A 13008-nucleotide genomic window follows, 5' to 3' on the forward strand; every position below is an offset into this window, starting at 1 on the left:
TTATCCAGCCTCTCACTGCATGTTTGTTCACATGCATCAGTAGCCACACCCTCACCCAGCAGGAATCGGGTGCCACCAACACAGATAAGCATCTCAGCAAAGAAGACAGCAGCGACATGATCTTCTGAGCCAAGGGACCCATGTACAGTTCTGAAAATATTAATAGCTGGGGCAGTTGGAAAATATGGCTCCAAAATTCTTTGTTCCTTCCTTTGAAATCTGGGTGTGCTTGTAACTGCTTTGGCCAGTAGGTTGCACAGAGTGACATCGTGTGATTTCTGAGGCTGGGTCACTGTGACACTGGTCACAGACCTGGAGCTCTGAGCTTCTAAGAAGTCTGACTACTCTGAGCCTGCCATGCTGTGAAGAAGCCCAAGGCACACAGAGAGGCCATGTGTGGATCCTCCTGTGATGGTCCTAGCCTTTGAGTCTTCCCAGCACGGGCTCCAGAGCCAGCCTTCAGATGATTCTGGCTCCCAATCCTCAAATCTTTCCAGCTGAGGCCCCAGACATTGTGGAGCAGAGACAAGCCATCCCTCTCGTTCCCAGTCTGGATTTCTGACCCACAGATTCCATGAGTATAATAAAATGGTCATTTTAAATTTGCAGTTTTGGAGTAGATTGTTATGCAGCAACGATACCGGAAACAACAGTTTAAACTCTTGAGGGATAATTGATTTAAGCACTTTATATGTATTTACAACTGCCTAATGAGTAGGGATTATTAAAATTTACCCCCATTTTATGAGTGAGGCAAAGGAAGTAAAGTAACTTGCTTGCATAATAAACAAATAAATAAAAACAATAGTGCTGGGACTTCCCTGGAGGTCCAGTGGTTAAGACTTCACCTTCCAATGCAGGGGGTGAGGATTTGATCCCTGGTTGGGGAGCTAAGATCCCACATGCCTCGTGGCCAAAAACCCAAAACATAACACAGAAGCAATACGGTAACAAATTCAATAAAGACTTGAAAAATGGTCCACATCAAAAAAAAGTCTTAAAAAAAAATCAATAGTGCTTAAGGACACACACTAGTATACAGCTGATCCGGAAGTCAAACTTATGGGGAAAACTGGGCTCTTATCCATCACACTCTACTGCTTTTCTGGCATGGAGAAGAGCCCAAGGAGGCCCCTTGGTCATTGCCATGTGACAATTCCTCCTTCATATGAGTATCTGGAATTGTCACCAGGAGACCTGGTACAGAAAAGCCTGGGCTGTTCCATTCCTGAGATAACCTATAGAAATCATATGACGAAAAAGGCATGAAGTCGTTGATCTTTGATTTCTATGGCTTGCATTAAATCAGGAAGATGTTTGCATGCCTGCTGTCAGGTTCTATCTCTCCTAGAGAATAGAGAAGCCCTCTTCACTGGTTGCCCCAAATGAGAAAGGAAAAGTTCTAATCGGGCATTTTGGTAGGCATCTTCAAAAATGGCTTCCCTTGAGGGTAGGCAGGACCTAGTGACCCACTTCTAATAAATAGAATACAGAAAAAATGATGATTGTTATTCTAGAGATCAGGTTATAAAAGATAGCGATTTCCGTCTTGCTCACCCTCTCCTGATCTCTTCTTACTCACTCACTCTGATGAAGCCACCTGTGTGTTGTGAACTGCCCAATGGAGAGTCCCACATGGCAAGAATTGAGGGTGGCCTCCAGGCAATAGCCAGGGAGGAACTAAGGCCCTCATATTAACAGTCTGTGAGGAACTAAATCCTGCCACTAATCAAATAGTCATACAAACAAACAAAAAGACAATGCAAAAGAGGAGAGATTCACAGGGGCACCAGGAATTATCAAGGTTGTTTTTTCCCTCCTATGAGAAGTCAGGGAGGGCTTCCTTGAGGAAGTGACATTTGAGCTGAGAATGGAAGGACGCCTAGATGGGTCTAGGCAACAAAGAGAGGGAAGAGCACTTCTGACATGGGAAATAGCAGGTGCAAAGACCCCATGGCAGGAGGGAGCCTGGCAAGAATGAGACTGAGAGAAAGCAAACGTGTTTGAAGATCACAGAGCAGAGGGGAGTTTGGTGGGAGATGAGTCTGAAAGAGGGACATAGGGGCGCATGCAGGACCTCATGGATCTTTATCTGAAGCACAAGGAGCCACTGAAAGGTTTTAAATAGGTTTCCTACCACAGAAGCCAGAACCAGTCTGACCATAGCAAGCCTAGGACTTGTAAAGATGTTTGCACAGTGGATTTTCCAAGGAGGGTGTTGGAGGTCGGAAGGAACGAAACTGAGAAGGTATCTTGAGAATAAAAAAAGAGGCAGGCAGCTCCATATAATCAATGGATCCGTTTATTATAGGGTAACTTACAGGGTAGGAACTGGTGGACAGCAATCCACCCAGTGCATTTGCAGCTGCACTCTGAACCTTCAAGGGGCCATTGGGACAACTTTATCGTTAACCTAGGGTATGGGGGCACATGCTTGGAAACAGGAAATGTATTCCTAAGTCAAGATTTATGAATGGGTAACTAGTTCTGTAGGTACTAGGAGTACGTCAGCAAAGGTCTTCATCATTGTTTGGAGGCTAACGGAGCATAGAGGTCACCTGGACCTAAAGATCATTAAACAATATCTATTAACTACAAAGCCCTTGATGACAGAGCAAAGATTTACTATGCAGAACAGCCGTAGGTAGGGTCAGTGGAAGGACAGCAGGAACTGTACGGACTCAAGATGGCGTCAGTTATGTTAACAGCCATACAGAGGAGTTCAGACAGATTTGGTAACCATGGAGATGATCATGTGGACACTAACAATTATGATAATGAAACTACAAACCTGGGAAACTGGGCACTATAAATAGAATTGTTTCTGGGTGAGCTTTAAGTATGCTGGCTGATGAAAGGTGCTGGAAACCACATTATGTCAACACAAAGGGTCTGATGGTGGAAAAGGTGCCCTACCCTGTGCATGAATGAACGCAGGGACTGTGGCGCTGAGGGTTGGTGTCAGTCGTAGCAACCCTCAGACCCAAGGGCCTTTCTTCAATATTTCAAACAGGGTCTCAGTGATGGGGGAAGGCAAATGCACACGTGAAGAGTGTATGCAATCCACCAGGTACCCTCATGAGCAACATCTTATTTAATTTTAATAAGCTATGGCTAAAGTAAAACTAATTATCTTCTTTCTGAAGATGATGGATCTGAAACTCAGAGAAATAACGTTTGTTGCTGCATCACACAGTGTGACAGGCACTTGAGGCTGCCTCCACTATGTGTGAGAGTGAACACATATACATTAAAAAAAAAATCTGGGAAGAAACGTTATATCATAGTTGACGGGGGGGGGCGCAGATTGATGGCAGGGACAGGGGTTCTTCAATTTTTCTTGTGGACAAAACTGTGTATTGTAAGAATTTGTTATAGCCTGTATTAGGTTTGCAAATAAAATAAACAGTAAAAGTTTATTTGCTAATCACTCCCAGTTCGGCATGGGTTCTGTCTCCTTTGAAAAACTCTGCAGCCTGATTATCCCCACCACCCTCTCTGACTCTCAATTATTATTATTATTTTTCTGTAAGATGGGCTTTCATCATTTAACTTTATTCCTCCTGAATGCACTCAATAAATGGTAGCTGTTACTATCCTAGCTCTAAAGACGACGTCGGACACATGGTTCATTGTCCACCAGGCACACCCGACTCTGACTAGTGTAAGCACCTATTGGGGGGGAATTCAGGAGCCCAGGGACGAGGAGTTCCAAGAAGAGAACTCCTGGGGGTGCAGCTTCCCAGGATCCAGAAAGATTCCTGAGGAGAGCAGATTCCAAAAGTTTTTCCGCGAGAAGCACCGAAGCTTTCCGAAAATAGCCGAAGAGCTGGGATGCAGGGGCCAACAAAGCCGACCGCGAGAGTCACCAAGGGCTTCCGGAAAGAGCCGAGGAGTGGAAAGAGCGGTTTACCGAGAGTTGCCGAGAGTTTACGGAGATAGCCGAAGAGCGGGGAGGCGGGGCCACTAGGCTTCGAAAAGAGCCGAAAGTTTGGGAGGAGGAACCACTTTCACAAGGCGGAAGTGTCGGCGTTCGAGTGGCCGAAGAGCTCCGAGGATTTCCGAAGCTAGACGAAGCAGTTCCGACAGTTTCCGAAGAGGGCCGAGGGTCTGCGACCGGCTATGCGGAGGCGCAAACATGGCGGAGGCAGGTCTCGTTGCGAGTGAGCTGAACGAGGGGCTAGCGCCCGCGGCCGAAGCACTGGTAGCGGCCCGGGAGCGGAGTAGACGCTTCTTAAGCGGCCTAGAGCTGGTGAAGCAGGGCGCCGAGGCGCGCGTGTTCCGCGGCCGCTTTCAGGGCCGCGCGGCCGTGGTGAAGTACCGCTTCCCCAAGGGCTACCGACACCCGGCGCTGGAGGCGCGGCTCAGCCGGCGACGGACGGTTCAGGAAGCCCGGGCGCTGCTCCGCTGCCGCCGCGCAGGTGAGGCCGCCCGGCTTGGGGGCGTGGGGGACGCGGGTAAGCGGCTCCCCTGCGCTGCGGGCTGCGATTTGTCTCAGTTTCTCTGTTTGTACCTTCTGCATGGCTTTCCGTTAAGAAATGTCATCCTTTCATCCTTCTTTTCGTTCATTAACTCTTCAGAAGCCGCTTGGCCTTGCAGCGACTAGCATTTGTCCCGGAGCCATTGGCGCCTGGTTCAGTTCTAGGCTCTGCCACTCTTGCTCAACATTGCGCATGTCATTTAACTGTCCTGAACCTCGGTTTCCCCATTTGTACCGTCTCAATTTTCGATCATTATCTTTTTTTTTCCTTTTAAGAAGCAGACGTAATTACAAGTACTTGCCCAGAAGCCAGGCTCTCTGGGTTCAAAATACTCCGCTCCTTCATATATAGCCTTTCAGCAAAGTTATATAACCTCAGCCTCAGTTTCCTCACATGTAAAGGGAAGTCATTGTAGCTATATCCATCTCATAGGGATGTTGTGACCATTAGACAAGATGTGTATGCCATGTATTATGTTTGAACGTAGGACTGACTTGTGGCGCTCAGTAAACATTAGATTTCATTCAACTGTTTATTTTTTCATTAAAACATCATTGCACCATGACTGTAAACCTTGTCCTCAGATGAGAAACGTAGGCTCAGAGAAGTAACTTGCCCAAGCGACCCAGCCAGGCTCTCAGCCCGTATCCCTCTGACCCAGAAACACTGGCTTTTCACTTTTACACTTCCTACCTTTGTTGCTGTCATTGGTATTTTTTAGGTGTCTGCTGTACTCCAAGACACTGTTAGGTGCAGGGAGATCTGGAGGAAATTCAGTAGCGGACAAGCAGATGCACCTCCGCCCTTGCTCAGATTTAACGACATTATTCACGTGTTCATATTTTCTGTTTTCACCCTCTCCAAGATCTAAGTTCTGTTAAGCAGGGATCGTGCCTGCTTTGTTTTCTGCTGTATCCCAACAGATTTGTCTCCAGTATCTAGAAGTGTCTTGAGGGTGATTGACATTCAATGAAGATTCATTGAATCTTCAAATTCAGAGAAGTCATTGAATTATTGGGAGTATTGATCTCATGTTATAGAAGCAGAAATGGCAGCTTAGAGAAATTAATGTGACTTTAAAGTTATACAGCTAATAAGGAAGGGAGCAGGGATTTAAACTTGTCCTTCCTCTCTATAAAGATGAATCTCTAAGCCGGCACATGGCTTGGCCTCCTGCTGGTGTCCTTGTCAGGTAGAAACGGCTCTGACTGGGCTGTGCTTACCCTTCTGGCTCTTTATTTTGTTTTGTATTTTAGCGAATAAGTATGACAAATGAAGTCCAATCATAAAGGGTGGAAGGGAGGAGGGAGCTTTGGCTCTGCTCACCTTAGCTATGGGGTGGTCTTAGCACAGTCCTGCAGGGGAAACTTCCAGAGAAGTTAAGCTGTACCATTCTGCAGCATTCCTAAATCTTTTTCCCAAAATTCGCAGATACACACTGTAAAAAACTGGCTCAGTCTTTGAAACTTAAGCTTACTATTAAAAAAAAAAAAAAAAGTAGTATCTAATTCAATGACCCCTTATGTCTTGGTTGCAGGAATATGTGCCCCGGTTGTCTTTTTTGTGGACCATGCTTCCAACTGCTTATTCATGGAAGAAATCGAAGACTCAGTGACTGTTCGAGATTATATCGAATCCACTATGGAGACTGAAAAATCTCCCCAAAGTGTCTTTGGCTTAGCCAAGGCAATCGGACAGGTTTTGGCTCGAATGCACGATGAAGACCTCATTCATGGTGATCTCACCACGTCCAACATGCTCCTGAAACCTCCCCTGGAACAGCTGAGCATCGTGCTCATAGACTTTGGGCTGAGTTTCATTTCAGCACTTCCGGAAGATAAGGGAGTTGACCTGTACGTGCTAGAGAAAGCCTTCCTTAGTACCCATCCCAACACCGAGAGTGTGTTTGAAGCCTTTCTGAAGAGCTACTCCGCTGCCTCCAAAAAGGCCAGGCCAGTGCTTAAAAAATTAGATGAGGTGCGCCTGAGAGGGAGAAAGAGGTCCATGGTGGGGTAGAAGAATTCTGTGACGACCGCAGACGGTTAAGCTGTTCACAGTAACTTTGAAGGAATGCTGTTAATATGAGATCCGACCTAAATAAAGGTGGTGGGATATTTTTAGGTGCCGTCTGTGATCATGCTTCTTAGGCATTATCATCTGCAGTTGACTGTTCTCAAGAGCTTACTCTGTACATAAGACATGTCTGGCAGAACTGGGCATTCAGAATAAATCTCAGGCTTTCTCTGCAATTGTGCCATGTACACCTCAGATCGAGGGCATGGCGTTACAAAACATTGAACCACATACTGAGAACCTTATGCTGTTTTCAGTCTTGGTGAAGCAAGGACAGAGTCTCAGTTGGTGACAGTATGTCTTTATCAGCCCTCTAACCCAGCCTTTTTTGTTGTTGTGTTCACGACAGACTCCTCTTTGAAACCAATACAGTGGGTTACAACCAGCATTTTAAGAAAGAAATGGAATCAGAGATTAGAAAATATCAGAGCACATTACATGTAGTATTGTAAGTATTGTTTTATGAAACTTGTTTGAAATGTGTATATAGACAATGGTATGTACTAGGTTTTGATGTAAAATACAGTTCTTTTTGAGGGTCATGGTAAAAAAAAAAGTTGAAAAATGCGCTTAACTCCAATTTCTCCTTTTTAAAAAAAGCAGGCTCATAGCTTTCAGGCAACTGAAATTTATGTAATTCTGTACAAGACTTTTTATTTTTGTTGCTCTGTGTTTTTATGGCTATCTTCTAATTAAGATAAGTGATTGGTATAAAGTTCCTTTTAATTTCTATAGGTAAAAAAGCCGGTTTATATCAAAGACAGTAAGTAGATTGAGCAAAGATAGTGAAGTAGCTTGGAAATGACTTAAGTTTGATAAAAACCTGGTTTAAGAGAAGGTGCAGGAAAACTGTATTAAGATGCAAAGTACCACGAATTAGCTCACACTTATCCTTGCCCAGTTTCTTCCCCCAAAGAACTTGTGTGTGTGTTGGGAGGGAGGTGGGTATAATAAAACACTTTCCTCCTTGTAAGCTCTAACTAGCAAGTCAATATTTTGAGTGCGGGCACTGTACTGGGTACCAGGTGCAATGATGAGTGGGATGGACAAGCATTGTTCTCACGGAGTGAACATTCTGGAGCAACTTGGACTGTGTCAGTTTTGTTTACCACAGTTATCACTCTGCACACGGCAGATGCCCAGGAATGAAAGAAAACCTCCCTTCCTGGGTAGTGGTAACTGGTTGAGAGAACTGACATCATTGTTTGGTTACTACACGTCAGGCATTGAATCTAAAACAACGCTAAATTAGGTATTGTCACCATTCGATAGAGAAACGGGCTCAGAAGTGGGGGAGCTTGTCCAACATGTCACAGGTAGCAAGGGGTACTCTTCCCTGGCCCCAAAGCCCGTATGCTCTCCACTGATCCTTTAAGAAATGAGATGCATTTCAATATATGACACATGTTATTATAATATGTGTTGGCATTATGTTACACGATTTTCAAATAATTCCAAGGCCACAGGAGCTGGCCATAATTTTTTTCAATGAATATTCTCAACGTGACTGAGGGCTCATTCCCCAGTTTCCTCATATACTGTACAGCTAATATGGCTGATCTCTACCTCGTGGGGAGAATGGTTGACCCATGTGCGCAGCAGATACCTAGCGCTCGCTATGTGCCAGGCACTGGAGATACGGAGGGGACACGAATCTCTGGAAACAAACTGAGTACCTAAGACAATTTCAGACAGTGATGAGGGCTGTAAAGCAGCGGTCCCCAACCTTTTTGCCACCAGGGACCGGTTTCGTGGAAGACAGTTTTTCCGGGGGGTTGGGGGCTCTGGTTGAGGCAGTCATGCCAGCGATGGGGAGGAATGGGGGGCAGCAGATGAAGCTTCGCTCGCTTGCCCACCGCTCACCTCCTGCTGTGCGGCCCGGTTCCTAGCAGGCTACGGACCGGTACTGGTCCCGATCCGAGGCCCGGGGGTTGGGGACCCCTGCTGTAAAGGATGCTGAGACTCTGAGTGACCTCGAGTGGAGTGGAGGGAGAGGGAGGAGTGGTCAGGGAAAGCCTCGATGAGGTGACCTTGGGAGTAAGACGTGACGGAGAACCAGGAGATGGGGCATGGGACGCCATGTACCAGGTTGGTGAAGGAGGAGCATCCCTGAGGGACAGCAAGGCTGGTGGGGCTGGTTTGCGGCCGAGCAAGGAGGAGGAGCAGGAAGTGAGATCAGAGAGGTGGGTAAGCGCTGGGTCACGCAGGGCCGAGTAACAAGGCTGGGTTTTTATTCTTATTGCAGCTCAGGAGGTTTTAAACCAGGAACATCTGATTTACATTGTGAAAGGATGACATTGGTAGAAAAAAAAAAAACTGCAAAGGGCCAGAGTGGAGGCAAGAAAACAGTGAGAAGGTTAGCCTGTGATGACGGTAGACCAGGGTGGAGGCGTCGGCAGGCATGCTGCAAGCTGTGTGGCAGTCACTGAGGTAGGTGACACGGCGTCCAGCGGCTGTGGGAGTGGCGGCAGCAGCAGCAGGGAAGCAACAATGACCTCCGCAGGCATTAAGAGGGAGAGGGAGACACCGGGGGCTGGAGACACTTCACACGTGTTCCCAGCAGGAGTACTTCCTGTCTTCGTACTCAGCCCGTGGCCAGGCCAGGGAAATAAGGATTAACAAGCCTTCCTAGGGGAGCAGTGGATTCCTCTCCTAGTTCAGTGTCTCACAGAGGGCTAAGGAGCCCTCTGCGATCCCAGATCCCTCGAAGTCCACAGGGCACAGACAGCCTGTGCTTCGCACCGATGAGCCAGTAGCACCAGCAGCAGCATGTGAATTCCCACCGGTTATAACGGGTGAGGAAACACTCCTAACAGTGAGAAGTAGGACGCCCTAGGGTCACAGTAAGTGACAGAGCTGGGATTCAAGCCCACATTTCGAACAACAGTTAACTTTATTAAGCAGTCACTAAGTTCTTTGTGTGCATTCACCCATCTTACAGAGGAAACAACTGAGGCACAGAGAAATTCAGTCTTGCCCAAGGTCACACTGCGAATGAATGGCAGAGCCAGGGAAATGTAATGTGACACAGACGTGTCCAACACTGAAAAGGACACAGGCCCACATCTCCTGGGAAATTGTGGCCCGTCCACCGGCCACAGAATGGAGTTACCCAAGCCTGGCTTACTGATGCCCCGTATAGGCGTGCTCTTATTAAATGATCTGAGCTGGCCGAGAGGAGATGGGACCACCTGCACTCATGAGGCACGTGGGCTATCATCTCTGCCATAAATGAGGACGTTAGCCTGAACCCTGATCCTGGTTCCCATACAATTTTATTTACAAACACAGGCAGCTGGTTTGTGGGCCACACTTTGATGTTTTAAAATATTACATTAACATATTTGTCTCAGTTAACTGAGTTTTAGGGGCCCCCTTCAGTTTGTGCCCTAGGCAGGTGCTTCTCTTGCCTCGCCAGAGCCCTAACCCTGCCGTCACCAACTGACGCAGCCCCTGACAGTGAGTGCCCACGTCCTTACAAGGGCCTGCCCCAACCCTCTTTCTGGAACCGGGTATCTCCTCTTTTGTCTTGAATTCAGGGCCCTGCAACTCCAAAGGACTGAGTTCCCCTTTCCCCGAACCCAGTGGAGTGGCTCTCCTTCGCCACCAGAGGTCGCAAGTTACCGTCATTCTCTGTGCAAAGAAGTCAAAGAGAAACTTCCCTCCCCTTCCATCCTCTTCCACTTCCTTCTCTCCTCGCCTCCTCCTCCTCCTCTGTCCTCCTCCCCTCCACCTCCCTTGTTCTCCTTCCTCTCCTTCCCTCTCTTCTTTCTGTCTCTCTCCCTCCCTCCCTCCCTTGAACTTGTTCATTTATTCACTCAACACCTTAGCTGAGTGTCCAGATGTGGTGGGCACCATGCTTATCACTCAGGATCCTAGTGAGCAAGACAGACCAGACGTGGGGACGTCTAGTTCCCTCCCGCCTTGATTTTGTCATCCGTTCCCTCACTCACTCGCTCACTCACTAGGCATTTAGCAAGCATGTTGGCTGTGTCCAGCTCAGTGCCAGATCCTGAAGAGGCTACAGTGATGAGGAAGTCCCCCTACCACTATCCCAGTGCCGCTGCAATCAATGGTTTCCCCACTGCTCCCTGTCCCTCCCCCGCCTCACTTCTGCTCTGGAGCCCCCTCAGGCGTTCTTCCTCAGCAGCCAGAGACACCCTTGTAAAGCCAGAGGATGCCACTTCCCTCTTCAGAAGTGTGATGGCTTCCATCCCATGTCTCCTTGCTCACCAGCTGCATGGCTTGGGACCCCCTCACTGTACCTCTGAGCCACAGTGTCCTCATCTGTAAAATGGACTAACAGTGGTGTCTACCTCGTGGAGCTGCTGTGAGCACTCTCCTGGGTCGGAATTCCCAGGAAGCATACTCAGCGACGCAGTTTAGCATGTAGGATGTTTATTAAGGTGTCAGCCTCCAGAGAAGGGAAGCAAGGGAAGGAAGCAAGGGAGAGCGGGGGCAGAAGTGGGGCTGAGAGGCAGACCCAACCACAGCCTCAGCCAGCTCCCCCGCCCGGCGGAGCAGGGTGTCTGCAGCTACAATGGCCCTGCAGAGATGTCCCAAGTTGGGCAGAGATGGCCAGGCCTTCATAATCTCACATCACCCAGACACGAGCGGGCCACCCCTGGAAGGGTTTGGGCTTGGATGAGGCCACTCTGCTTGTGACTCGATTCCTGAAGGTGAGACAGATGAAGGCTGCCTGCTGACTACATCTGCATCCGGGGCAATCGGTCCTTCCTTGTAGAGGAGCTGGGTCTCACATCAACCGCCCCCCTAAGCATTAATGAAATAATGCACGTAGAGCGCTACTGCAGTGCGTGGCACATCGTAACAATTAGCTGTTGTTGTTATTATTATGTAATTTATATCGCTACTATTTTTAGAGACCAACAAACAGGCGATTATAATACAGCATCATTTGCTTCACTTTATAAGCCAAGAATACACAGGTGCACATTGCCTGGCCCCAGCCCTAATCTATCTGAATCAAAAGGTCTCAGGCTGGGCTGAGAATTTTCATTTCTAACAAGTTCCCAGGTGATGCTGAGGCTGCTGTTCTGAGACCACTGCCCTAAGGGAAATCAAGGTGTTTCATGGGAAGATCAGGAAATGGATGCTGGTAGGGCAGAAACAATAGTTCTTTGCTCTACCCCTTTTACAGAAGAGGAAGCTGAGGCTCACAGATGCTAAGCACCTTGCCTAGGGTCATCAGCCTGTATGGCAGAGACTGTGCTAGACATTGTCTGTTGCCTACTAAAAGCCAGCCCCCTTATTCCTTTTGGACAGAGCCTGGATTTGTCCAGGTATTTATTAGGTGCAGATGGCTTTATCTCAGAGAAGCTCAGATTGGTCCCTGATATAGGGGTGGGCATGTGACCTTTTTCTGGCCAATAAGACACAAGAGAAAATTGCAAAGTTTGCTTTTGGGGAAGATTTTGCTTCTTACAGAAGGTGAGAGAATTCCAATCCAAGAGCATGGGATATCTTTCTGACCCCCTCTTCTCACTTTGGGTCAGCCACACGGTTCTTCCAATAGGCAGTCATGCTCCCATCTCAGGGCCGTTGTACTTGCTGTTCCCTTTGCCTGTCACACTGTTCCTCACACATCCTCACATGGCTGCCGCCTTCACTTCCTTCAATTCTCTGTCAAACACCACTTTGTCTTCCATGAGCACCCTGTATAGAAGCTAACACCCCCAGCCTCAGCCCTCCCCATCACCTCCCCAGCTTTGTCTCCATCCCATTCACGAGCACCTGCTACCATTTATATTCACTTGCTCATTTGCTTCTTGTATGCTCTGGGGGGCAGAGGGTCCTGTTTGCTGCACTGTCTCAGCCCTTGTTTCTCTGTTGGTGCCTGGAAGGTAGTGGGTGCTCAGTAAACATTTACTGAATTGAGTTGGATTCCCTCATACAAGCCCAGCCTGCTTGTTGGGAAAAAGACCAAGGAGCCACGTGAGCCTTCCTCCCCTATGCCAAACTCACACCCACACCCACACACCCCCCCCCCCCCACCTACCCACAGTCTTCCCTGCTGGAGGCAAAGCAGAGTAGGGTCCTGGCCTGCAGCTTGGAACAAAAAACAGTCACAACCCTGGGGGTTTGGTGCCGATCAAAGGCCTCCTGATGTTTGTAAGCCTTCCCTCTCTGCCCGGGATAGAGGGGGTTAGGGGATGGCCCAGAATCCAGAGTTAGTTGTAGCTCCAGGCCAGGAGAGTCCGGGCCCTGCCCCTTTCCCCGTAGAGAGGAAAGGCCCTGAGAGGTCAAGTTGCTTGACTCCCTCCCTCCAGGGTATCTCAAGGGGTGACTTATCCCAGCCCCAGCCTCAGCCTACCTGCTGGGACTTGCTTCAAAGCCAGTATTGCTCTTGGAGCCGTAGAGGCCTTGACCAAGATGTCACGCTGAAAGATGCTGACCGTGGTACGGGGCTCAGTGAAGGGAGTGGGGGAAGCAC

General features: G+C 48.3%; 1 protein-coding gene across 1 annotated transcript; it reads left to right on the forward strand.

The window, feature by feature from the left end:
* The first annotated feature begins 4114 nt into the window (after window positions 1-4114).
* TP53RK (TP53 regulating kinase) lies at window positions 4115-7486 on the forward strand. Its single transcript, XM_060078033.1, has 2 exons — window positions 4115-4421; window positions 6019-7486. Exons 1-2 carry the CDS (start codon window positions 4139-4141, stop codon window positions 6495-6497), a joined length of 762 nt encoding a protein of 253 aa, XP_059934016.1. The 5' UTR covers window positions 4115-4138; the 3' UTR covers window positions 6498-7486.
* Window positions 7487-13008: the final 5522 nt, after the last annotated feature.

This window comes from Mesoplodon densirostris, chromosome 16 (assembly GCF_025265405.1).
Source record: "Mesoplodon densirostris isolate mMesDen1 chromosome 16, mMesDen1 primary haplotype, whole genome shotgun sequence".
NCBI lineage: Eukaryota > Metazoa > Chordata > Mammalia > Artiodactyla > Ziphiidae > Mesoplodon > Mesoplodon densirostris.

Excerpts from the sequence above, each read along its gene's own strand:
- TP53RK (XM_060078033.1), top strand. The coding sequence starts at position 4,139 with ATGGCGGAGGCAGGTCTCGTTGCGAGTGAGCTGAACGAGGGGCTAGCG. Across the intron at positions 4,422-6,018 it reads GCTCCGCTGCCGCCGCGCAG|GAATATGTGCCCCGGTTGTC; the intron begins GTGAGGCCGCCC and ends TCTTGGTTGCAG.